The sequence below is a fragment of the Sceloporus occidentalis genome, unplaced genomic scaffold (genome assembly GCF_023333645.1).
Source record: "Sceloporus occidentalis isolate IW3139 unplaced genomic scaffold, rSceOcc1.0.p SCAF_8, whole genome shotgun sequence".
NCBI lineage: Eukaryota > Metazoa > Chordata > Lepidosauria > Squamata > Phrynosomatidae > Sceloporus > Sceloporus occidentalis.
Genome location: NW_028316988.1, coordinates 49,781,568 through 49,807,021, shown reverse-complemented (window position 1 = coordinate 49,807,021; position 25,454 = coordinate 49,781,568). Strand labels below are relative to the sequence as shown.

The window sequence follows — 25,454 nt, the reverse complement described above, 5'->3', positions numbered from 1 at the left end:
GGGAAAAAAAGTTATCTGCAGTCTCACCATTTAAATTTGCTTATATTTAAATTAATTGTCATAAACAAATTTGGGCTTTGACATTTATATTCTGCCATTCCTCCAGAGCAAGTGTGGTTTAATGGACTAGAACTCTTGAGACCAGACTTAAATCTCTGCTTGGCCATGGAAACCTAAGTGGACCTTGGGCAAGTCACATTCTCTCAGCCTCAGAGAATGGCAATAGCAAACTCCCTCTGAAGAAACCTACCAGGTAAAACTGCATGTTATGTTCAGCTTATGGTCGCCATAAGTTGGAAGGAACTTGAAGGCACACAACAACATACTGTATTGTAATGTGTTGTTCACCGCCCTGATCATGGGAAGGGCGGTATACAAATAAATTTTTTATTTATTATTATTTATTTAACAACTGCAAACATCAATTCTTCCTAAAAACATTGGCCCATACTCATTTTATCCTCACAACCCTATGAGGTAGATTAGACCATGGGGGGAACGGAGATTGTCCCACTAGGGCCAATTCCACAACAATTGGGCTATTTGAAGGTAACAGAAGCATAGCGCTATAGTGATCAATATTGTCTCACAGTAGTGCAATTGTGCTATAATGATGATATACAAACAAAAGAGAAACACAGTTGCGTTCCGCATACAAAAATGACCCTGTTCATGTATTGTTATTATATCGTGATTGAACCTTTCATGCATGCACCGTTTTGGTGCTATTGCGCATGTCTGAAAATCATGGTACCATCCCAAACAGAACAAATTTTTTAAAATCCCACATTATTTTTATCCAGCTCAAGCAAACTTGTGCTCTACAACTCAAAATTCGACAGAAATCTACTCCAAAAACAATCCTAGCAATGAGAATGAATCGCCTGTACCAAAATGCAGTCTGGGAAAAGGTCCCAGATTGCTCCGTGATGACATGAATGAATCACTGTTGGCTTCCACACCTTCACAATAGTGCAAATGAAGCAGCATCGGCAAACCATTCAGAGTGTTTCCCCATTAATAAGAAGTTACAGGACAATTCCAGGTTATTCATAGTGGAAATACTGGATGAGTGCAACATCGTGTGAAAATCTTTGTGCGGCTGCACTATCATGATGGTGATCATCTCCAATGACTGGGCCAGACTCTAGTTAGCTTCATAACTTATTACAGATTTGAACCTAGTCTCTGGTGGAGTTGAACACTCGAATTACTACATGAAAAAAAGTTTTGCTTTAGAACAGTAGAGGCCCTTTTTCCCACCCTGCAAGCATATTATGTGGTGATTTGTGGTGGGATAGTTAAAGGCTGGTTCCATCAATTTAAAGTGAATGATTAAAAACAAATTTGGACGGAAGTCAGACTGGACAATTTCTCCCCTAACTTGTCCTCCCTACTTAAAGGTTGGTTAGAAAACTGTTTATCCTGGTTTACTGACTCTGCTTTTCTTTTAGCCATTAATTTATGACTCATGAAGCCTTATTGTACAACCGGGAATGCTCAAGAGGGCTGGAAATGTTGTAAGTCTGCTAGAAAGGTTGCCTGCTCTTTATTAAGTGAATTTTTTTTACTGAGAACTCTTCCTTTCTTACAGATACACAAACTTTATGAGCAGCCTGGTTTTTCTTGTGGGCCTCTTTTCCCCCACCACCGCTTAGTCTTTCTCCGCCTCTTTTAAGGAACAGTACGGTGTTAAATAAACATCTGGCAAACACTGGCTGCCCCACATCTGGGCAGTATTAGCAGAGTCTGGGACCTGCTCAGAAGAACAAGCGGCTTGTTTTCAGGAGGCTGAAGAATAGGTTTCCTGTATGGACTGAAAGAGAGGAGCAAGTGGGTTCAGAACTTGTGCTGAGATCCATAACTCATCAGGTAAGAGACAACCTACTTATCCCAATCCTTTGCAATGAACCAAAGTGTTCAGGGGAGACAAAGAGTATCTATTTCATTAATGTGTTACAGTAACTACTTTTTGGCTGAGGTTTTTAGAGTGGCATCCACAATTGTCATTAGGCTGCAATCCTGTGCACATTTTTCAAAATCTATTGAATGTATTGTCAGATACATGTATCTACCTGAAGATGTTAACAAGCTGATCTGAGAATAAGGGCTTTATAGCACAAATAGCCATAAGGACCTGCTGTGTCCGAACATCTCCCTTACTGCCTACAATCTTAAATGCCCACATCTTTTCAACATGTTAATTCATGCAGGAGGTGCTGGCTTTGTCCTTGCTGCTTTTTGTTTGTTAACCTCATGCCTTGGTTTCAGCCTGAATTTTCTTCTGCAACCAATTCATATTACTCTGATGTCTGGAGTCATCATCTGCACACTTTACAGATGTTTCAAAGAGTATTCCCCATCCTCCTGCTCCTCTGGTCCAAAGTGTTTTCATCCACATGGTATGAAGGTAAGCGCACTGACAGACTCATGCAAGCACAAAAGAAAGGACTTTGCTTTAACAGCATAAGAACAATAGTAGATCTTTCTTGGCTCAGACCAAAAGCCTACATAATGCAGAACTTAGGAAGTTTATTTAAAATGTAATTAGTTATAGCTGGCATCTCCCAGATTAGAGGTATAGTCACAGGGCTTAAAACGTTAATTTGCTTTTTTTAAATAAGTAAAAGTAACCTGTACTTTGGGACATGGGAGAGGACCTGCCCAACCATGGCACCTCAACTGTAGAATGCCCTTCCTTTGGAAGTCCAACTGGGGCCAACACTCACTTCATTTAGGTAAGAAGTTAAAACTTGCTTGTCCATGAAGATCTTTAGGCCTTCAGCACAAATACTGTTATACACCTGTCCCTCCATATTCGCTAGGATTAGGGGCACAAGACCCCTTGTTTTTACCTGAGAGGATGCCTCTCTAAGAATCTTTGGGTCCTACAGTGAAACTATGCGGTCAAAGTCCGACAGACACTGACCACAGAACTGCGCTGGAGGAGCTACAAATGCCTAGTAGAGTGTCCTCTCTAGGAATCTCTAGGTCTTTCAGTGCAACTTTTAGTTAAAGTTGACCATAGAGTTGCACTGGAGGACCTAGATATTCCTAGAGAGAACATATTAATCAAATCTGTGAATAATCAAATTCGCAAATATCAAAGCTGCAAATATGGAGGGATGACTGTACATTGTTTTAAAAACTTTTCATAGAATCATAAACTCATAGAGTTGGAAGAGACAGTCCACCTCAGTGCCATGCAGGAACTCACAATCACAGCACCCCCTGACACATGGCCATCCAGACTGCCAAAGAAGGAGACTTCATCACGCTTTGAAGCAGCATATTCCACTGTCAAACAGCTCTGACCATCAGGAAATTCCTCCTGAGATTTAGGTGGAATCTCTCATCCCGTAGTTTGAATCCATTGCTCTTTGTCTTCCCTCTTCAATATGACATCCCTTCAAATATTTAAACATGACTATCATGTCTCCTCTTAACCTTCTTGTCATCAGGCTAAACATTCCCAGCTCCCTAAGATGCTTCTCATAGGGCATAGCTTCCAGACTTTTCACCATTTTGGTCACCTTCTCTGGACATGTTCCAGCTTCTTGAATTGCGGAGACTAGAACTGGACACCATATTCCAGATGAAGCCTGACTAAAGCAGGGTACAATGGTACTATCACTTCCCTTAATGTAGACATTATACTCCTATTGATGCAACCAAGAATCGTGTTGGCTTTCTTGGCTCATGTTCAGCTTGTGGTCTGCTAAGACACCGAAATCCATTTCACAAGAATGGTTGAAGAACTTGATAGGGAAGAATGAAGTCCGTTAGTTTCTGTCAATGACAGTCTACCACTATTTTCAGTCAAATATATTTTGACAGCCAGTCTTCATCAATGGCTGGAATTTTTTTTTAACTTCCTTCGCACAAATGGATCAATCAATATAAACAATATTCTCCTGCTTTGCAGGAGAATAACTGTGAACTACTGTTCATATTGATTGATTCATTTGTTGTAAGGAAATTCAAAACAACATTCCAGCCACTGATGAAGGCTGGTTGTCGAAATGCGTTTGGCTGAAAATAGCAGTGGACTGTCATTGACAGAACCAACAGACTTCGTTCTTCCTTATCAATTTTTTTACTATGGTCATTTGCCTTCTGACCCTTATACCATTTGAGACTGATTTCCTCTTTGGCCTTGAAAATGACAGGTGACTGTTGGTCTCCCCAGAGGACTCTGGTTCTTTTTACTTTATACAGCCCACCCTCCCCAATCACGGGCTTGCTTTCCATGGATTTAAGCATCTGCAGATGGCAAGCCCCATTGATCTTAATAGCCACATGTGCATACACTGCCATTGAAAACTGTGAAGCTCAAGGTCCCATGTTTTTTTCATCTGTGAGGGAGTCCGGAACAACCCCCTGGATTTGAAGGGCTGAGTGTACTTTGTATATTGTTCAACTTATTTGATTACTGTATATACTCATGTATTTTTAAAAAAATTGTCAAAAAATCAACCCCAAAAACTTGGGTCAGCTTATCCACGAGGCAGTGTATGTCCTGTACTTTAACTCTTATCAGAATAGAAACTATACCTTTTTCTGAGTAGTGAATGGCGAGAGCATAGTCCATCCTGAGAGAATCTAAAAGAAGCACCAGCCCCCTCTGCTTCCTCCATTGCTGCTATGCATTTTTTAAAGCCTGGGTGGGAAAGTGGTGCTCTTTGGCATCATTTTTCTTTGCTTTGTCCTTTTATATCGCTTGTTATCCTCGACTTATTCATGGATCATATCAAAATCCATAATTTTGGCTCTAAACCTTAACCTCGACTTACACATGAGGTCAACTTATAGTCAAGTATATACGGTATATTCTTTGGCTTATTTGAGAGGGTATTTTTTTAAACAGCATTCACACTCTCACTCTCTCTCTCTCTCTCTCTCTCTCACACACACACACACACATATATAATTTTTCTAGATTGAGTGACATTTATAACCCCTTAACTTCAGTTCCTTTTTCCTTATTTAGGAAGCAAACATTCTGTTTTGGCAAAAGCTTCCCAATGCCAATGTGCAGCAGTTCGTCTTGCTTTGTTGTCTGCTATGTCTGGATTAAGTAGACAAAGCAGGTCTCCATTGCACCACAGACTGCAAACCCAGGAGGCTCCTGCCTCTAGCAAGATGCTTGCCTTAACAATACCTGCAGGGGGGAAGAGCTAACAGAGTCTCAGGAGCTCATGTGTCTCCAATTAGTTGCTTCCAAAGCATCTAGTTTTCCACACCAGGCAACCAGATAATCACAGGAAGCCCACAGGCAAGGCATAAGGGAAAAGATATTGTTTCTTGAGGCAAAGGAGATATTGCCCCATGCACAAAAGCTGACTAGACTGGCAGCTGAATTTTTCTCTCGTATTGATGATGAGACTGTCCTGTATTATACTTAAGGGAAAGCAGGGTAGAATGAAGAACTGGCGAAATGGCACTTTCCTCCAACACCTTGCCGCTTTATCCCAGCATCTGCTGCCTGCCTCACTTTGCTCTATAGGAGGGTTAGGCCTCTTCTGAGATAGCAGAGAGCAAGGGTGGGAAAAGGGGTGTCTAAGGCCTTCAGGTATTGCGTACTGTATTGTGGTCTCCAGGGCCCACTAGAGTCCATTTACAAATAAATTAATATATTTTCACCACAAAGATCCTCCAAATTTCAACTAAAATTTCACAATAGTATAGGAAAACCATAGTCAATTGTGTTTACAGTTTGATTGGGGAGAGCTTTATTTGTTTGGCCCATCCCCCCCCCTCCAACTTCAATCTGCATCTGGATCAAGGATTGAATTAAGATGAGCTGAGGCCTTAAGCAGGTTTAAGAGGCCCAGCAGCATTATCAAAACAGAGGGGTAGTTGTATTTTGCGGCGCTTACGTATATATCTGGCATTGTCCCTACACTTGTGTTTGGGGAATAAAGCTGCCACTGGAGCAAATAAAAGACCTTTCCTCACATGCCGACAGCATGTTCTTGGGGTGGAAAAGCATCCTGACTGGGACTGCAAAGTGAACAAAGGTCAGTCATCCTTCTCCCCATTCCACATCCAGTCATGCTCCTGATAAAACTCAGCACCCTTCCAGCTATTCATAGAGGAAAATTTTGTTCCCAAGAGCCAATCCAAATGAAAGACTTCACATCTGTACTTTGATTCTTAGGAAGCAAGGGTCAGTGACCCCTGTCTTGAAGCCTTGGAAAATTGCTATTATTTGAGTTCAGGGCTGTGAATGTGTTAGCCATACAGATGTTCTTGAACTATTGCTCTCATTACCCACAGCTAACATAGTCAATAATGAGGGATGATGGGAGTCACTATCCAACAGCATCTCAAGGGTCACATTCTCATCCCTGAGCTAGGTTGCTCAGAATAGTCTGACTCCTGTAAGATATATTTATATCTGTTTTCTAACCAACTGTTGTCTGTCTGCTGAACTGTCCTTCAGACAAGACCACAGTCTGCATATAAAATGTCATGGTCAAGTTTTGTCTCTAAAGACCCAACATTGCTAGAAAAACTTAAAGAAATAAACCACTAAAATGATGCATTCACACACATTGCCCTGGCAATTTCAGTGGTTTAATTGATCAGGTTTCTCTGCCTACACAAGTTTGGCAATTGGGTGCCTGCCCAGCCCCACAGATGTCTGCCTTGCTAGGGATAACAATTATAGGAGAAATTTGGCATTAGAACAACCTCCTACTGAGTAAATACAACTTTCCTTTGTCTCTTGTGGTCATAATAGCAGAAACTGTAAATCTTGCCAAGAAAAACCTGTGATAAGGTCCTCTTAGGGTCATCGTAAGTTGGAAACAACTTGTAGGCACACAGTGATAACAACAGCATGAATTAAAATTTTATTATGAAAAGTTTGAAAATAGTTAAATAAACAATTGACCCTCTGTACCCACATGTTCTGCATTTAATAGTCCACAGCATGAAAATATTCAAAACAACAAAACTCTAAAAAACTAAACCTTGATTCTGCCACTTTATATAAGGGACAAATTTTACTATGGCAATGTATATAGTGCGATTTGAGCATCCTCAGGTTTTGGTATCCATGAGGGGTCCTGGAACCAAGGGCCCACTGTGAATACATCAATATTCAGCTCATAGTCATAGTCCTAGTAAACTGATTCCAGATTCAGTGCAGACATGCCTAGTCTATCTCTAGACTTTTAGCTATGAGTTGTGGCTAAACGAGAAGGTTTTGGTTTCTGCATTCCATCTTCAAGAGGAGGCAGTAGAACAACCATAGTTATGGTCCTTGAACTGTAGTTGTTCTAACCCATGAGGGCTGATTCAGCCCTTTCCATCTCAAGAGAAGGTAGGGCAGGCATCAAAATTTCCCTTGAGGCTGGTGGTATGAAAATGTGATGCTACAGACAGCAAACAATTCTGGAGTGAGTGGGAAAACAGTACATTATAGGAATTTGTTGCACATAGTGCATACATCTCATAGAGATGGTGATCGCTTTGGCATATCTAGACCAGACCTCTTTCTTACTTTGCCCCAGCAGCTGCTTAACTTTGTAGCAATGCGATTTCTTAGCAGGAGAAAATCTAGACAAATACCGCATGGTTCTACAAAACGGCAAACATTTTATTAGGATCAACCAAAACACCATAGAGCTTGGAGCCAATTTTTAAGCTTTCTTGAAATGTTTTTCCTACTGATGTCAAGCAAAGTTGGGACTGGTGTGTATGTGCGTGTGTGCATGCACACACACACACACTTAAATTCACCTTTCAGAGTAAAGAGCAGACTAGAAACGTGTACCTTTACAGGCTAGTTGTCCATCAGCAAAGAATGTCAATCTGCAGGGGTTTTTACTCCTTGCTTTGTAAAATAGTCCCCATTCCCACCTCAGTCTTAATAACTGCTTGGGAAAAGAACTTTTTGGACTATAGTTCTCAGTAGCCATGCTGTTTGGTGAATTTGGAGGACTATAATCCAGAAAAGCAACTTTTTCCACTTTGGTCTCCACTGGTGCTTCCCAAAAGTTTTTTCAGGCATCTTTCAGCCCAAGAAGCCTGTCCTGTTCCACAAACATTAAGGGCTTCCTATTAAAAAAAACTGCTATGGCAACCAGCTCTGCCAACTCCTTCAGTGGTTGAAAATGATTGCCTTAGGCTGAACTTGTAATTGACTTCAACAAAATTTAAAAGTTTTTGCAGGAGGGAGCTTGAGCAAGATGATTGGGCCCTGAGGGAACCCCCCTTCCCTAATACCACTTTTTAAAAATCACTCTTGCTTCTGCTCATTTGCTTGCCCTCTGTCTTGGGTAGGTTTGAAGGGTTCTGTGCAAAATTACATCCTGTGGTTCCTTCTCCATCACTATGCCCCAGGAATGGTGTACCTAGCATGTATGAGACCTGGCGAGGGCCAAGACATCATAATTGCTTTCATTTCATTATTATTACTGAAAATTTTGTTGGGGCGGTGTGTTAAAATATGATCTGCACTGGCTATCAGACATGCTACGTAGACCACTGCCGGGACATATTGATGGAGAAGGGAACATACAGGAGGCAGTTTTGCTCAATGCGGCATTTCTCACCTGCTGGCCTTCAGTATTTGGGGAGCAGTGGCATCACCCCCCATAGCATGTCAGCTGGCATTCTCCACATATTCTGGTGATGCCCATGTATCCCAGCAGGCTTATCTGATAACAACTCTAGCAGCACTCTGTGTAGGGCTCTAGGCACCATTTTAATTTCCCACAATACCTAGAGGTAAAGAATACCTGGCTTTGATGCCAGTCTGTCCTCACAGCTCAGTTTGCAACAGAATAAGGTAAATTAAGTTTGTTGCTGCTGGTGGTATGTGCGTTCAAGTCATTTCCAACTTAATGATGACTCTAAGGTGAACCTGTCCTGGGGTTTTCGTGACACACCAAGAAAATCTTCAGTGATGATTTGCCATAGCATTTCTCTGAGGCTGACAGCATGTGAATTGCCCCAGGTCAACCACTGGGTTTCACGGCTGAGCTGGGGACTGAACCCTTGTCTCCAGAATTGTAGTCCAACACTCAAACCAATATGCATGCTGCCTCTCTAGTTTGCTGTTACTTCCCTGCATTGTTCTCATTCATTTGGGAAAAGTTGGGTGAAAAAGCAACAATAGAAGAAGTAGAAGAATAAAGGGTTGTCGTAATGCCCTATCTAGAACTGGGCCCTTGGCGCACTCGTGGTTCACAAGCGCAGCGCAAAAAGAACCCGCTTTTTGCGGGTTCTTTTTCTGCCGGCGGAAAGCCACGCGGTTTGTCCGCTGCATTCCCCCCCCCCCCTCCCCCCTGGTGGAAAACTAGGCACCAGCAGATACCCTTTTTGGGCGATCTGTACCAGGCCAACATCTGGCATTCTGCTTAGCAGAGCTGTGGTTTCAGAGCTAATGTAAAAAAAAAAAGTGCCTCATTTCAGGCAAGGGAAAAGGTGATGGGCCCATTCATAAGCAGGAAATGGAATAATTCAAATAAATCCCTGGGTGGTGGAGAGGATGAGCTGTGCCTTTGGTATGAGAGGGAACCCAGTGGAAATGTGACTTTATGCATCTGGAATGTCCAATTCATTCGGTTCCATTTGCCACAGAAGATATTTTTATCTCCAGAATCGGTTATGGAAACAGTCTTTGCAGAAACAGTGAAGGAACAAGAAAAAAAGACAATGGACAGTTGCAACATGCCATGTGGCATATTTAAGATGTTCCAGTTGGTGTTTTGATGCAGGAAAGCATCAGCAATGAAAGCATTGCTTTTCCTGGAATCTGGGATCCCGCTTGTAATTCTTCAAGTGGGATCCCAGATCCTTCTCCAAGTCTGCTCTGGAAAACTTGTACAGACACCTCATTTGAAACCAAATTTTCCACATGCTAGATACCCAGAGGATCTCTTGAAAAAGGCATTCTATGAATGCCAAACATTACATCACAGTAGATACAGAAAACTGCCTTTTCCTGAGTCAGACATTAGTCTGTTTAGGCTAGTAAAACTGATGCTAACAGACAGCAAATTGCAAAGGCCCTGATCACTTTTATATTACATATTACACAACTCATATGTTCATATTACAAACAAACAGGTTCATTTATATACCACTTCATACTGAACTAACAGTGTCTAAGCGGTTTACAACTGTAAGCTAATTTCCCCCAACAGTCTGGGTACTCATTTTAGTGACCTCAGAAAGATGCAAGCTTGAGTCAGGCTTGAGCCCTTTCGCTGGTATTGAACTCGCAACCTTATGGTTTTGAGTGAGTGGCTGCAGTACAGGCATTTAACCACTGCACAATCCAGCGAAGAAGGAGAGGGTTGAACATGAACTGGGATGAGATCTAAAATAGCTGATCCCCTAGTTGCCTCTTCCAACTTTTGGATAATGAAATTGTTTGCAAGGCAAGTGAGGAATTTGTTATACCTTAAATTTTTGTCAGAGTTTGACTTTCAACAAATATTGGGATAGTTAAAATCTCCCTTTATTGCTACAGTCCACCATCTGTATCAGCAGACTTGCCATCTGTGCATGTGTGGCTACTAGTGCAGTGGCAGGCACTCGCCGCCATTAACAACGGGACTTGGGCATGCACAGATTTTGGTATCCATGGAGGGGGGTCTAGAATGGATCCCCCGCGGATACAGAGGTTCAACTGTATATCTCTCCTTTCTGAATGTCTGGTCATCTTTTCCAGGAAGACCTCATTCTCCTTCATTTCTCAGTGAAGTCGGGTGCCGCAAAGCAGAAGTGTTGTAATATAGTTGTGAGCAAAGGGGCCACTAGAATTCTCACTGGGACCAAGAGATACAAGAAGTGTTTATTAAATCCTCTCCACAATCCTAACTCAGACCAATATTCTGAAATTCTCATTTGAATCAGAGTATTAAATTCATTCAGCTGCACTGTGTTCAGAACAAAAAAAAAATTCCCAGCTGTCACTACTGCTATTGTTTAGCTTGGGAAGAAGGCTGCTCTTTAGCATGGGAAGAAAGTTGATATCAGTGATGTTTTTTCCTATACCAAATTCCAGGTCCAAGATTATACACAGTTTGAGATATATTCACAGAGCAGGGATGTAGCTAGGATTTTAGGAAGGGGGGGTCCAGACTAAGTGCCACCATTATAATGGGGCTTGGGTGCAGCAGCGCAGCAGCACACACCATTCATGTTTCTAATGGAAGGGGGGGTCTGGACCCCAAGTACCCCCCCTTGGCTACGTCCCTGCACAGAGGTTGTTTTAACCTTAGCAGTAGCACAATTTATCAGATTTATCCCACTAAATCAGAATGTTCTGAGCTTCTGTCTGTTTATTCTGTCAAAGAAATGTTTCTTTAACACACTGGAGAATAAAAATATACCAAGCAATCACTTCTGTATACATTCTAATGGAGAACTAATAAAGTCATAAGCAACAAACAGTCCTATGCACTCTACTGAAGTGGCCAGTAATCAATCTAGATTTTTTGGTTTATGAATACAGTAGACGTAAGTCATCTGGCTATGTCTGCTTCCATATCCTTTCCTGTGCTTCATAGACCTGGAATACAAATCTGTTTAGTCTGGTGCTGCATGCTAACCAGGCTGGTGTGTGTGTGTGTGTGTGTGTGTGTAAATATTATAGAAGAGTCCTTTTTAAGGGGACAATGTGCTTCAATTATAGCTTTCTTTTGAGACTGGGTAGGCAGTTGTCAGACACATTTACACTTGCACAAAACTCTCCTCTTTCTTTTATTAAATATAGTAAATTCAGCATAAGTTGTTCTTTACAAAGCAGGTGACACCTGTCCTGGGAATGTAGCTAATTCCAGCTAGACATTCTCAGCATCCTGTCTTCCTCAGTCTCATAGCTCAGAACTGTAGCTACCTGGGTTTGGGGAGGTTTTTTTTAAGGTTTTTTGGGTTTTTGCAACAGCAAAAATAGCCCCCCAAAAAACTATTAAAAAACTATTCCTGACTTCTGTCCATATAGAGAGTTTCTGGTTCCTGGTCATCTAGGCTTAACAGTGCAAATCTGTCCATAAATGTTCTTTAAATTCTGTTGGATTCTTCTTCAGATTATATTTTGGAGTCATGATTGATTTGGTATACTTCAGCTTTGTTCTACTTTTGGATATTGAAGTTTGCAGTCTGTGCTGCAGTCTGTGCCTGGCCTCGTTTTAGCAGGAATAATGGAGCTTCTCCATCTTCTGTTAGCTATTATGTGATCTATTTGAGTTTTGTGTTAACCATCCAGTGATGCCATGTGTACAGTCTCCTCTCTGGTTGTATGAAGAAGGCTTTTGCAGTAAATAGATTTTTGGCTTCACAAAACTCTTATCAATTGTTTTCCTGCTTCATTTCTTGAACAGATCACAAAACTCCCTACTGTCTTTGATTTTGTTCTTCTTCCTACTTTGGCTTTCCAGTCGTCTATGATTTCAAAGCAGACCTGTTTTATTGTTTATTGGCTTTCTCTGAAGCCTTATTGACATAAACGTCAGTCAGACTTTACGTTATTTCCTTTGACTGATTTTCTTCACATGTTACCATGCTTCACATCAATAGTAACAATGTTTCACAGCTTGGAAAAGTTACATTTTTGGAATAAAATTCCCATAATTTTCCATCAAGCATGGCCATTCATTCTGCAAGATTTCAAAAAGGTACTTAACAGTAGTGGCTATTAAAAAGAAAGACCTAAAAGACAACTGAAATAACCGAGAATTTGCCCTGATCAATAGTGCCATTAGCTTAGATTCAGTCCCCTTTAAGCATGGCCCATAACAGCATGAACTGATGGTATTCTGAGTTGGGCTAGAAAGAAAGTTGCAATTAGACTAGTAAACTTTGTTTTATTCCTTTGTTGTTAGGATCTGGCTATTCTGCTGCAAAAAGGCAAACCAACGAAGTTCACATGGAGGATAGCTCCCATGATCGTGTCCCAGAATATCGAGGTATGTTTTTTATACTGATGAGATTTTAACCAACTTAAAACCTTTCCAGGGCCTTTTCTGATTTCTAGAAAGAACTCAGGGCCGTCAAAACGGTACAGACATACAGACATAACCAAAGGAAAACATTTGTTTAAAATTAATGGAAGCCTCAAGCTCCTGTGCTCCCAGCCCCAGGTCTGTAGCCAGAGCAGGCTTCATTAATAGCAGACCAGCCTGAATCTCGAGTAGCAATTGTGTCCATGTTCCTGCCTTGCTTAGGGTTTTTTAGTCTGAACACATTGCCACATTAAATATATATATTTCTAATATATAAAAGCCCTTAGCAATTTCTCGATTATATGTCAATGATCATTCTTATACAGCCTAAAGGATAACAACCTGCTGTATCTGTTTCCCAACATAGAATCATAGAGTTGGAAGAGACCACAAGGGCCATCCAGTCCAACCCCTTGCCATGCAGGAAATCACAAAGCATCCCCAACAGATGGCCATCCAGCCTCTGTTTAAAGACCTCCAAGGTCTCCACCTCTCTCCAAGGAAGTGTGTTCCACTGTCGAACAGCCCTTATTGTCAGGAAGTTCCTCCTAATGTTGAGGTGGAATCTCTTTTCTCACCAACATGCCCTCTTCTTATGTGGTCTGTATTACAGACCACATAAACCATATCAGCTAGTAAGAATATTAAATCATAAAGTACAACAAGTAAATATAAGCAACCAAATATATCAATTAACTAACAAAAACATATCACACACACACACACACACACCCCACATTACAGTGCATACAAAGACTGTTTATTCCCATAGAGATTTCCAATGTGAAGTCGAAGGCTTTCATGGCCGGCATCCATAGTTTTTTGTGGGTTTTTCGGGCTATGTGGCCATGTTCATTCAGAGAATGAAGATGCCAGCCACAGATACTGGTGAAACGTCAGGAAGAAACTCTTCTAGAACATGGCCACATAGCCTGAAAAACCCACAAAAAACTAAGGGCTGTTTATATCATTATATATCTACATTAAGCACAGCACCAGTATACCCATAGCCTATTATTTTATGGCACATAACATATTGTACAGGACAGAAGCATAACAGCATATCCATCAGCAGAGTTATAGCAGGACTAACCCAATCCTATACACATCAGGATGATCAATGTAATGGTACATCTATTTCTTTAAGAGCAGTCTATAGTTTGCCATGATTTATGCCATTAAAAGCTTTGCTGTAGTCTGCAAAGCCTGAACTGAAGGCTTAAGCGGAGAGACTTGTCATCTCTAAGGAGTTTATCTCCTGCATGGGAAGACCTATCCACCATGGCACCAGTTTTGAGTTTTTGGTACCTTGTGCAAGAGACAGAATAAGCGTGCTGCTGGTATACCGCCTGCCTCACAGACTATCAGTCTCTCCCATCATGTCAGAAAGAGGCGACTGCTACTTTGAAAGAGGCAGTGATGCATTCCTGAAGTGGATCTCCCTGGACTCAGAGGTACATGAGAGCTACCACCACTTCACCTGTATTTCTTTTTTTCAGCAAGATGTTCAACAATGTGTTGGCCGGACAGCTACACACAGATTATCTGGCTTCATTTCAGTCTGCTTTCAGGCCAAGGTTTGCTACAGAAAGCATCACAGTTGCCCAGACTAATGACCTGCTCCAAGTGAAAGACACAGTGCTTCCTATTTCCATTCTGCATTAAAATACCCATAGACAGTGTTATAGAAAAATCACTGAGATCCAGCATGATCCCCAGGGTGGCACTCCCCGTGTTTTTCAGATCTAATAATTTCTGGGATAGAAATTAGATAACAGGCCCCCAGATACTCTGGAGAATTCCAGCCATGGGAGCCCTTGGGGACAGCCAACAGCTGCTGTACTATGTGGCTTGGTTGGCCCTGGACAAAATAATTGATATTTGGGAGGGGAGATAGTCAAGACAAAATTAATTTACAGTGGTTGCTGAATTTAAAACAATTTTGCAGAAATGTCCAATTGGGGACAGCTGGTTGGAGACACTTCAAGGTTGAATACTGAGCTGTTGACCATTGTTTTTTGTTTCTGGTGCCTGGAAATGTTAAGGGATAAAAATGAAGAGAATTCTATGGACCATGTTCTGAGTGCTTTCTCTCACAACCAAATAGCAATAAGGCTAATGGACCAGGACAGTCACAATTCAAGTGAAGGCAGAACCCGCCACACCCTCATTTCAGAAATCAGTTATTGGTTAGAATAGATAATAAAATGAATGCCTAGACATTGGTTGGCTCAACAAAGATATCAGTGTTTTTTGGATGTTGGATGTTATTGTGCTTTGCTGAATGGCCAACATGGTTACCCCTGTATATGTTTTCGAGACAACAAAATGTAACACTGATTGAGAAAATAATAATTTTGAAAAAGTGCTGTAATATTTGTTTTCAGTGTTAAAATGAATCAGTGACCACAGTGAACAGTACTGTGGGGCCACAGCATAAGTCAGAATTCCATTCTGAGATGAGAGATGGAGCTTTCACCTCTGAGGAGCAGATCTGATCTCAGATCATTTCCCCAAGCCCCCAACAATACCCCAACGTGAGGAGCATTTACACCAGCCCCAGATTGGTTCCAAACTGGTTAATTCTTCATAAAATCACAGAATTGGAGAGTTGGAAAGGACCCCAAGGGCCATCCAATCGAACCCCATTCTGCCATGTAGGAAAGTGCCCCCCCAACAGATGGCCATCCACCTTTTATTTAGTTTCTGCCACTTGGTGTGAGGTGCAGCCCATCCCTTGGCAGAAGTCCCCCCTCCTGAAACCGTAGGCCATGGTCCAAGAATCCAAATTGTTTTCAGTTACACCATCTGTGGAGCCATTGTTCACTCACACTACTTTCTTCTCCCTTCTTGGATCATGCCTTTCAACTGGGAGAAGAGATGAGATAACAACCTGTACATCCAGCTCTTTCTGCTTCCTATTGCTGACACGATCCTGAGTATTGCCAGGAGTTGCTTATCTACATTGCTTTCAATAAAAGAAAACAGTATTCTGTTTTGTGATGGGATTTGCAGTGAGTTGGGCATTACAGAGAAACTGTGATCTCAGCCACAGCTGGTGTGATAACATCATAGAGGAGGCAGGCATGACTTAAACTGTTCAAAGACATTCCTGGGGTAAAATCTGGCTGTGAGAACAAAGAGAAACAGAAGGGACAAGTATGTTTATTGTTTCTAACGAACAGGTAAACAGCCCACTATAAGTTTTAATTTGCTGTGATTAATTAGGCATTTCTGATACTTGCTGCTTAGTTCTGACAATGAACATCTCTGGTATGACCTATAGGACCAAATAATGGTTTGATGAGTTTTAGCTGTTGAAGCCTGGATTTCTGAATGTGGTTTATTGCCAAACTTAACTATTATGAGCACCACAATCCCCCTCTCTTCTACCTTGCTAACAGGAACCTATCTAGCTTTTGGAAATTACAGAGCACTCTGATCTCAGTACTCGAATATAATAACTATTATTCATTTCTTTCTTTAAAAGTACTCTCTACCTTCCAGTCATTATTGTCTCCCACCAATGGTTTGCCACAATATCCAAGGACAGTAAATGACAATAAAGTGGTATAAAGCTGTATGGTTAAAAGAGAGAGAGAGAGACTAACAATTCCCAAAGAGCTAACAAAGTATTGATTTAATAGATGTAATAAAGTGGGTCATGTAGGACATCTTGTCCATCCATGTTATTTCCAAATCTGGGAACATATAGAGAAGATCTACTGAAACGTCTCAACTTGGGGGCAAGTATGTCCTTCAGATGCTGACAACCTTTGCTCTTGCTCAGTAGCACTTCCAGTGGTTTCTCTCATTTTGTCTAGTTCCCCAGTGGTGTCATCTGTTAAACGTTTACCATGGAGAGGCTACCTGTTACTCTCCTCGTGGAGGGAACTACCGAAGCAGCCTGGGGACGCGCTGTGAGCTCTCCTGTGACCGTGGATATCGCTTGATTGGCCAGAAGTCTGTGCAATGCTTGCTGAACCGCCGCTGGTCTGGGATTGCCTATTGCAGACGTAAGTGGGAGATTCAGGTTCAGTGGCCATTCCCCACTACAGCTGTGTCTCCGGGAAATATATTACCTTGATGTCATAGTCTGCATGCATGGACACACAGAGAGAGCTAAGGGCATGAACAGACAGGCCAAAATAAAGCTGCTTTGGGTCACTTTGGAGGTATGCTATTTTAATGCTGCATGTGTCCTAAGAGGCCGGAAGCCAAGCCAAAGCCACGCTCCAGTCCAGACCCATCTTTTGCAACCCAGTGTGTCTCTATTCCAGTGAGGTGATAGGCCACTTTGTAGGCAGAGAATATGAGGATTATAGTGAGCAAGAGAGATACCAGGAGTCTCAAACCAGGGTCTCAAAAAGAATCTCAAACATATGTACTCAACACCCTCAGGACAACTTATAAGTAGAAGGAGCATCCAGCACAGTCTCTGCTTCACCACAGGATTACCCTTGCAAAGCCCAGGGATAGTTATATACTTTTGTAAGCCCAGACAGGTCAGGTGGTCTGAGGAAGCAATGGTGATATGGCTGAACCTGTATAGCTGTTTTGTGTTTGCTTCCATTTTAGCAACATCTCTTGGTGAGAAAGTGCTTAAAGATTCTGACTCTTTGAACCATGACAAGTGCTGCCAGAGTGGTGCTAGAGTGCTGGATTTGCATGGAGGTGGACTGGGTTAAGTTTAGCTCACTGCTTGCTGAGCCACCTTGGATATGCAATATCATAGATGGGACACCAGCCCACAGGTTGGATATAACTCATAGGAAGCCCACATATGGCCTGCCAATTTCTTCTGCCCTTATCTGTATCCCAGTGGTAATAATGGAATAACCTTATATATATGGAAGTCCTGACTTTCTCAGAAGTACAGTCATAAATATAACTGGGTCATTTTTAAAATTGCATGGTTAATGTAGAAGTGTAGCAATTTTTAAAAAACTGCATTTTTACATCTAGACATCATGAAGTGGTGTGATATTTAACACATAATTACAATTGTCACCTTTTTCCCCTGGCAAGGCTGTTATGCTTTTAATGTGCCAAACAATAAATGCTGTATTCCTTCCAAAGCAGCCTGGATTATATGACAAGGCTAAAGAATATTTAAATTATTTCTGTCTGCAGAGCTTCGATGCCATACCTTGCCAGCGGTTTATCATGGTTCATACCAATGTTCAGATGGAGTGAAGGTGGACTCTCACTGCGATTATACCTGCCGGCCTGGATACTACCTGGAGGGTGACCGCAGCCGTGTGTGCATGGAAGATGGACACTGGAGTGGTGGCGAGCCAATTTGTGTAGGTAAATTCTCACCCTTTCTGGAGCAAACATTGGTCTTCTTGCCTCCTGAGATCTACAGGAAAAGTCACCACTGTCCTGCTTTTACTAACCCTATCTCATATGCACTTCATCAGTTCCCACTGAGAGTTTGGAAAAGCTGCTTTCTGCTGGCAAAAGGCACTCTGGGAATTCTCATCCAAAGAAAGCTAGAATCTCTCACATCTATGACAGAGAAGTACCTTTTAAATGGTACAAATGTGCGGCTCCAAACCTCCCTAATAAGTAGAAAAAGTGTGATTACAGATAATCATATATTATGATTATTATGAAGACCTACAAAAATGTTGTAATTTCAAATGCTTCTGTTCAAGGGTGCCAATGGATGACAAAACAGTTGCTCACTAGTCTGCCAAACATGGAAAGTCTCTCCCTCCTTCTGCTTGTTTTCATGAAGTTCCTTTCTTCTTTTACCCAAGCAGATATAGAGCCTCCTAAAATCCAGTGTCCTGATTCACGAGAGCGACTGGCAGAGCCAGGGAAACTGACGGCCATCGTGTATTGGGATCCACCCCGGGCCAAGGATTCTGCTGATGGCATCATTAAACAGTGAGCTTGGGGAAATGGTTCCAGAACCTGGTTCTTCAGCTGAGATGGCTATATTTCTTCAGGGGAATAAATTCGTCAGGGGGAAAAAACCTTCCAATCCACTTCTTGTCATCCCATCTCTGACAATGCTCTCTGTTTTTTTAATCCAGAGTGACACGCCGAGGCCCAGAACCAGGATCTGAGTTTTCTGAAGGCGAACACATTATTCGCTACACTGTCTATGACCAAGCATTCAATCGGGCTAGCTGCAAATTTTTTGTGAGAGTCCAAGGTAAATAAAGGTAGACTACTGTTTTACATATATCACAGTGCTAAATACACATTGTATTAATGGTGTGGCTTTTTCTTTTTTAAAAAGGATTCAATGAAAGGGATGCAGATTTCCCCTAAATTCAGAACAGTATAATAGCAATGTTTAATCCCTTTCTCCTTTGCTGTGGCAACCCACATCCCAGCCAGAGCTGGAGAGCATGTTTTTTATTAGAATCTGAGCATGAAGGAGGAGGGTTAAGTCATTCTCCCATCATCCATCCCAATCTGAATCAGCTTCCTCTCTTCCTGGGGCACACGCAGGACATTTATGAAAGTCACCCTTTCACTTGCTTAAAATGATTCACATAATTTAGAATTATTAAATTTTTAAGAATTTAGAATAAATTTCTAAAATTGCTCCTTTGCAAGTAATTTTACCAGTGACTTGCTTAGAATGACCTACACTTGAACATGCCTCTGATCTTAGTAGCCTTCTTTTGATGTCTTTCTTTTCACCCATTTCTTCCTGAAGGTTTCTGCTACCTGAAATGGCACACGGAACGATACCCGTGCTGGCCCTGCCATTATTTACACAAATAGCTACGGGGCATTCCACAGACCTACTTCAATAATCACAGTGCCCTCCTGTGTTCTGTTCTGTTTTATGTCATTTTGCCTGCTTATTGTTGACTGGTTTTTTTGGCAGTAAGTCGCTGTCCTGTTCTGAAGGCACCAGAGCATGGTTATATCAGCTGTGACTCAGCAGGCAACAACTACGGAGCTACTTGCGAGTACCACTGTGATGGAGGCTATGAACGCCAAGGCACCCCTTTGCGGATCTGCCAGTCAAGTCGCCAATGGTCAGGCTCTCAGCCTACTTGCACGCGTAAGTGTTGGGGCTGGAGGGGAGGAGACAGCTCTAAGTCCCATGTTAAAAGCACCACGAAGGGAGTATATCATAAGAGGAACCATGTGAGATCACCCCAAAGGCCTATCTATGCCAGGATTCTGTTCCACAGTAGTGACCAGATACCTATGCAAACCTGACAAGCAGCACATGAGCAGAATAACACCCGCCTGCTGTTCTTCCCCAGCAACCAGTAGAGAGGCATACTGCCTCAGATGCTTCGCTTGCTATATAGCCATCATGACTAGCCATCCATTGATTCTTAAAGGATTTCCCCATTCCAATTTTAGTCTCTCCAAGCTCCTGGTCATCAGACTATCTTGTGGGATCAAGTCTGTTTAGGGAACAAGCCCCCTGACCATCCCTGGCAGGTTATATGGAATTTCAGTCTTGATAATAAGCATCCTTATCTGGTCAGATAACCAACATCTGTACCTTCTGGCTCTGGTTCTCTGAAAGGCTGTGGTAGAGGCAAAGAGAGGTCACTGAGGGACAGGGGTCCTTCAACATTCACCTCCCTATCTGGCCAGGTGTCCTCCTTGCCACTGCAGCTGCTTTTTGTTTTCCAACTCTGCTGCTTCTCTAGCATCCCACACAGGGGCATTAGGCAGAATGATGTGGCTGCCTCAGGCAGAGGTTTTGGAGTGTTGTGAAAGGGCAGCAAGTTTATTTTATTCTTACTGGATTTTTTTTTCTCCCAGGGATGGTCATAGGGCTTTTCTGCCTCATGTGCAAAAAGAACATGGCCATCTGTGGGCACTGTACACATTGTGGCTCGGATATGTAGTAGGCATCTTTTGCTGCTGTTCTGTTTCAGGCACTAACATGTCTTGAGTCAGCCCTGAATCAGCAGCCACCATAACATACTACTCCCTTTATTCAGCCATGCAGATCAATGTGGATGTAAATTCTGCTGCCAGCCTCTTGGACCAGTTTTATGAAAAGCGCCGGCTTCTCATCATCTCTGCTCCAGATCCCTCCGATCGCTACTACAAAATGCAGAATGCCATGTTGCAGGTTTGAGCCCCTCCCCAAAATTCTATCCTATATTTTTACCCTTCCCTCCCTCCCTCCCTCCCTCAAGCACTGGGTGCTGACCAACCACTTTCTCTTCAATATAGCAAGCTACCTGCGGGCTGGACTTGCATCATATTACTGTTATTGAACTAGTGGGGCTGCCACCCCATGAAGTGGGGAGGATCCGTGAGCACAGGCTTTCAGACACCATCATTGAACAGCTCAGGTTAGTGGGAAGTTAAATTGGACATTGTGGCATCTCTCAGTCAGTGCACAGAAAACAACATTCAGTTACCAGGAACATAGCCAAGGGGGGGTTCTTGGGGCCCGGACCCCCCCCTTCCATTAGAAAAATGAATGGTGTGTGCTGCTGCGCCACCGCACCCAAGGCCCATTATAATGGTGGCACTTAGTCTGGACCCCCCCTTCCTAAAATCCTAGCTACGTCCCTGCAGTTACTGATTTAGGGTCAATGCTCACAAGGTTATTATGCTACTTTATCATCATCAATACATTTATTTTGATAGCCAAAGTAATATGAAAATTAAAGAATGTGAAAGTATGATTAGCATCAGTACCTAACCATTGGATTGACTTCCCTGACACAAGGTGAGGTGATAAGCACAATGAGAGGGTGCTGAAAGGTTCTTTGCCTGACCAAGAAGGAAATGACCTATAATCATGGTACTCCACATGCTCACCCCAAAGTTTGATGCACTTGGCAAATCATTTCTCAAATTTCTTTAATCCTTCAAAATAAAAAAAACCTCTGATTTCTGGTCACTGAAATACTGCTCTGCTGCTGCTATCATGAATGATTCAAAAATGTCCTTCCTTTCAAACTCTTTTTAAGGTTTAGAAACAGGAAATTGTCAGATAGAACAAGATCTTATTTTTTTAATATTTATTTAGGTATTTATATCCCGCCCTTCAGCCCTAATGGCTCTCAGGATGGCTTAGATTTATTATTTTTTAACCAGACAGTTCCCTGCCCGCAGACTTACAATCTAAAAGACTGTAAATAAAAATAAAATAAATAAAAATCTGGTGATTAGATTGGATGGTCTGTGCCTTCAAAACATCCATCATCTTGCCAGTCCTGTGAGTAGGTGCATTGGCCTACACAAAGACAACACCTTTTGCCATTTCCCTTCAATGCCTCAAAACATCCACACAGCAAGTTAAGAGTAGTATTCTGCATTAACTATTTGGCCCTTCTGAATATAATCAGCCATCAAAATACTTTGCTTATCCCATAAACTGTGGCCATGACGTTTCCTGCTGACCTTTGAGTCTTGAATTTCTTAAGCCATGGGGAACCCGAGTACTGCTACTGCAAGGGCTGTTGTTTGGTCTCCAAATCAACGATGTACAACACGCCCATGCCATACATAGGCTTGCCATTAGCGGACTTGAGGTCACGTGGACGGCAAGCCCTAGTATGGTGAATGGGGCATGTGCCATAGGCAGAATTTGCCTTATGTGGGGGGTGGTCCGGAATGGTTCTCCCGTGTAAGGCGAGGGCGCACTGTACATGTTTCATCAAGAGTGCTGAGTTGATCCAACATATTATTTAGATCGCTCAAAAAACTTGGAGGTATGCACTCGATTTAGTTTCTGGTCAGCATTCAGACATTTTGGTACCCACTTAACCAGAACTTCTGCATAGCTAGAATTATGTATCTTCTCATGAATTATAAACCTACTGTGCTTCCAAGATACCTCTAGGGTCTTAGCAATTCTTTTAGCTGAGATTCACTGATCTGCCAAAATCAGGTCACGAACATGCTGAACAATTTCAGGAGCTGACACTGTTAAAAGCCTCCCAGACCTTGCTGCATCTTCAGTCTCAAAATCTCCATGCTGAAAGTTAGCATGCCAGTTCTTCAGTTTAGTATGATGTACACAGTACTTCTCATTCATACACTCATGGACTTCCTTTGGTGTTTTCTTCTGTAGGAACAAGAAGTTCATGACAGCCCAGAATTCATTACTTTAAAATTCCACACTTATTGCTGACATGGTATTATCAGTGAGCAGAAAGGTTATGATCCTGTGAATTGGCAGTTTGCAATAGAAAAGAACACTCTTTCAAGCTACAGTGACAAAATTGTGCTCAGATTTTGGAAAGTGGGTCAGGCTGAGGACTTTTCAGCACTCTCTCGTGTCTTATTAAGAGTCAAAAGGGATTGAACCAGGTATGGGCAGCCCGTGGCTGTCTGGAGCACGATAGAAACTAGTCCAGCAAGATCTGGAAGATTCACAATTTCCCAACTACTGCTCCAGGGTTTAAGCTCTTGTCTATTCCTAAATCTAATTTAACACAAACAATCTATGGCCTGAGGATAGGGGATGCTCCACCCAGTGTGATGGGAATGAGGCAGTCCCCCAAGTGTGGACCATGGCTGTCAGTTCTCTTCACACACTGGCTTCATGGTCACCCCAGCTAATGCTTTCTTTACCCTCCAAAGTATCTTCACTGTATTCCTGCACTTGGTTGGTGAGACAAGAGTGATCAAAGTGAACCCTTTCCCTTAGTTACTCTCGGCTTGTGGCTCTAAAATACACTGTGGCATTCATAGTTCACTTTAGGAAATAGCAGTCCCCTTAGTATCACGTTTTATTAAACATAAAACCTGGATTGAGTTACTACTGTTTAAAAGTGCTCAAAACACCTCAAACACTTATTTAAATCTTTATGACAATGCATTTGTAAGGAGGATCTCTGGTCTTATAGAGCAAGAATGGAAGATACAAACCATTGCGGCTAAAACTACCAAGAAAATTCATAAACCCAGTGCAATTTGAAACAAAGACTCTTAGGCCTGTTACAGACTGCCAAAATAAAGCTGCTTTGGGTCTCTTTGGAGGTATGCTATTTAAATGATGCATGGGTCCTAAGAGTCCGGAGGTCGCACCAAAGCCACACTCCATTCTTAAGCACTGGAGGGCAGCTTTGGTGCAGCTTCATTTAAATAGCATACCTCCAAAGAGACCCGAAGCAGCTTTATTTTGGAAGTCTGTAACAGGCCTTAGATTGCACAATATTCCTCAAGGGAATATACTAGTTCAATGTCAATTTTGTTTCTTCAGGCATTTCCTCCATATCACCCGCCACCGTTTCAATATAGTGTTTGTCGACAAAGATGGGGTGGACCGTGAGCGCTACATCCAACCTGTGACACCAGATGAGCTCTTTTCTTTTGTTGATAACTATCTGCTTAGCAGCCAGGAAGAGGTCCAGAGGGAACAGAACCAGAACACATGTGAGTGACAATGGACTGCTGTGCTCCTAGGAGTAAAAACTGGATACCTTTGGCCTCTAACACCTCTACCTGCTAGAAGACAACTGGAGTCTCTCCCTTCGGCACCTTTCTTTACTAGAGGTGAAACCGAAGAAGAATTGCTGGATTTAAACCTTCAGGGATAGCACAGGCTGCCATCAGAGGCTTCTGGGTTGTATTCATGTGAAGAAATACTATTTCTCCTGTTAGGATTATTCTGGAAAGGGCACCTTATTTATGTATCTACTTCTTTTGTGCAATCAGTACTTTCCCCATGAGGAGGATCACACAGGAAGGTCACCACAGCAAGAGGGAATAACCTTGAGCCATCCACATGGTTGGTGTTTTTTTTAAAGTAAAACTCCCACCATCTCTTACTATTGGTCATACTAACTGAGACGTCAAGGTCAAAACATGTGGAGATCTAAAGGTTCCACATTCAGGAACCAGAGGATAACCCAGAAACCTTCATCTTCTGTTTTCAGAATGAGAAGCTATTCTTACCCTGCGGAAAAGAGTGTTAGTTTTTTAGGTGTTGTCAGATTCAGTCTTCCACCAGCCCCACTAAGCATGGTCAATAATAAAGATGGGAGTTGTAATCTAACAATATCCAGAGGCTGGAGACTCCCTATACCAGCTGTAGAGGAAACCTAACTCTGGTTATGTTTATATCCAGCTAACAAATCAGCAGCAGTGGCAATACATCCTCTTTAAAGAGAAGTACACATTTCTGCTCACTCTTTTCTTAAGGTGGGAGGGAAGTTGATGGGACAGAGGAAAATACACAGCAAAAGAATAATGTGAGACTCTACTTTTTGCTGTGCAGTAATGAATGTAACCCACTATATGGATTTCTTATCTCACCATACAGAAAATTTTGTTGCCTTTCCTCTGTATTATAACTACAAGCATGCCTTATAAAGCCCTGGGCTCCACAGGGACTTCCAGCTTTTCAAACTAAAGATGCAAAACAGTACTTTCTAACAAGTGTCTCCACCTTGTGAGATGGCAAAATGTTTCTGAAAAGAATGGTGAGGAGAAGTACATGCTTCTACTATGGAAAGCGGATGAGTGTATGCCCTGTTTTTGCTGTATTTGTTACCTCGTCACCTTTTAGGATTTGGCAACCGGAAC

The 25,454-nt window shown here is 42.1% G+C and overlaps 1 protein-coding gene across 1 annotated transcript; it reads left to right on the top strand.

The window, feature by feature from the left end:
- Positions 1–1,504: 1,504 nt before the first annotated feature.
- Positions 1,505–25,422, top strand: SRPX2 (sushi repeat containing protein X-linked 2). Its single transcript, XM_089536691.1, has 11 exons — positions 1,505–1,872; positions 2,272–2,410; positions 12,846–12,929; positions 16,790–16,981; positions 18,099–18,275; positions 18,734–18,860; positions 19,010–19,131; positions 19,819–19,998; positions 20,903–21,036; positions 21,141–21,262; positions 24,130–25,422. The coding sequence occupies exons 2-11, from the start codon at positions 2,341–2,343 to the stop codon at positions 24,308–24,310; spliced, it is 1,389 nt and encodes a 462-aa protein (XP_089392817.1). The 5' UTR covers positions 1,505–1,872; positions 2,272–2,340; the 3' UTR covers positions 24,311–25,422.
- Positions 25,423–25,454: the final 32 nt, after the last annotated feature.

Bases quoted from the DNA above. Each gene is read 5' to 3' on its own strand.
- SRPX2 (XM_089536691.1), top strand. From the start codon at position 2,341: ATGTTTCAAAGAGTATTCCCCATCCTCCTGCTCCTCTGGTCCAAAGTG. The intron at 2,411-12,845 runs GTAAGCGCACTG...CTTTGTTGTTAG, and splicing joins TTCATCCACATGGTATGAAG to GATCTGGCTATTCTGCTGCA. The intron at 21,263-24,129 runs GTTAGTGGGAAG...TTGTTTCTTCAG, and splicing joins ACCATCATTGAACAGCTCAG to GCATTTCCTCCATATCACCC.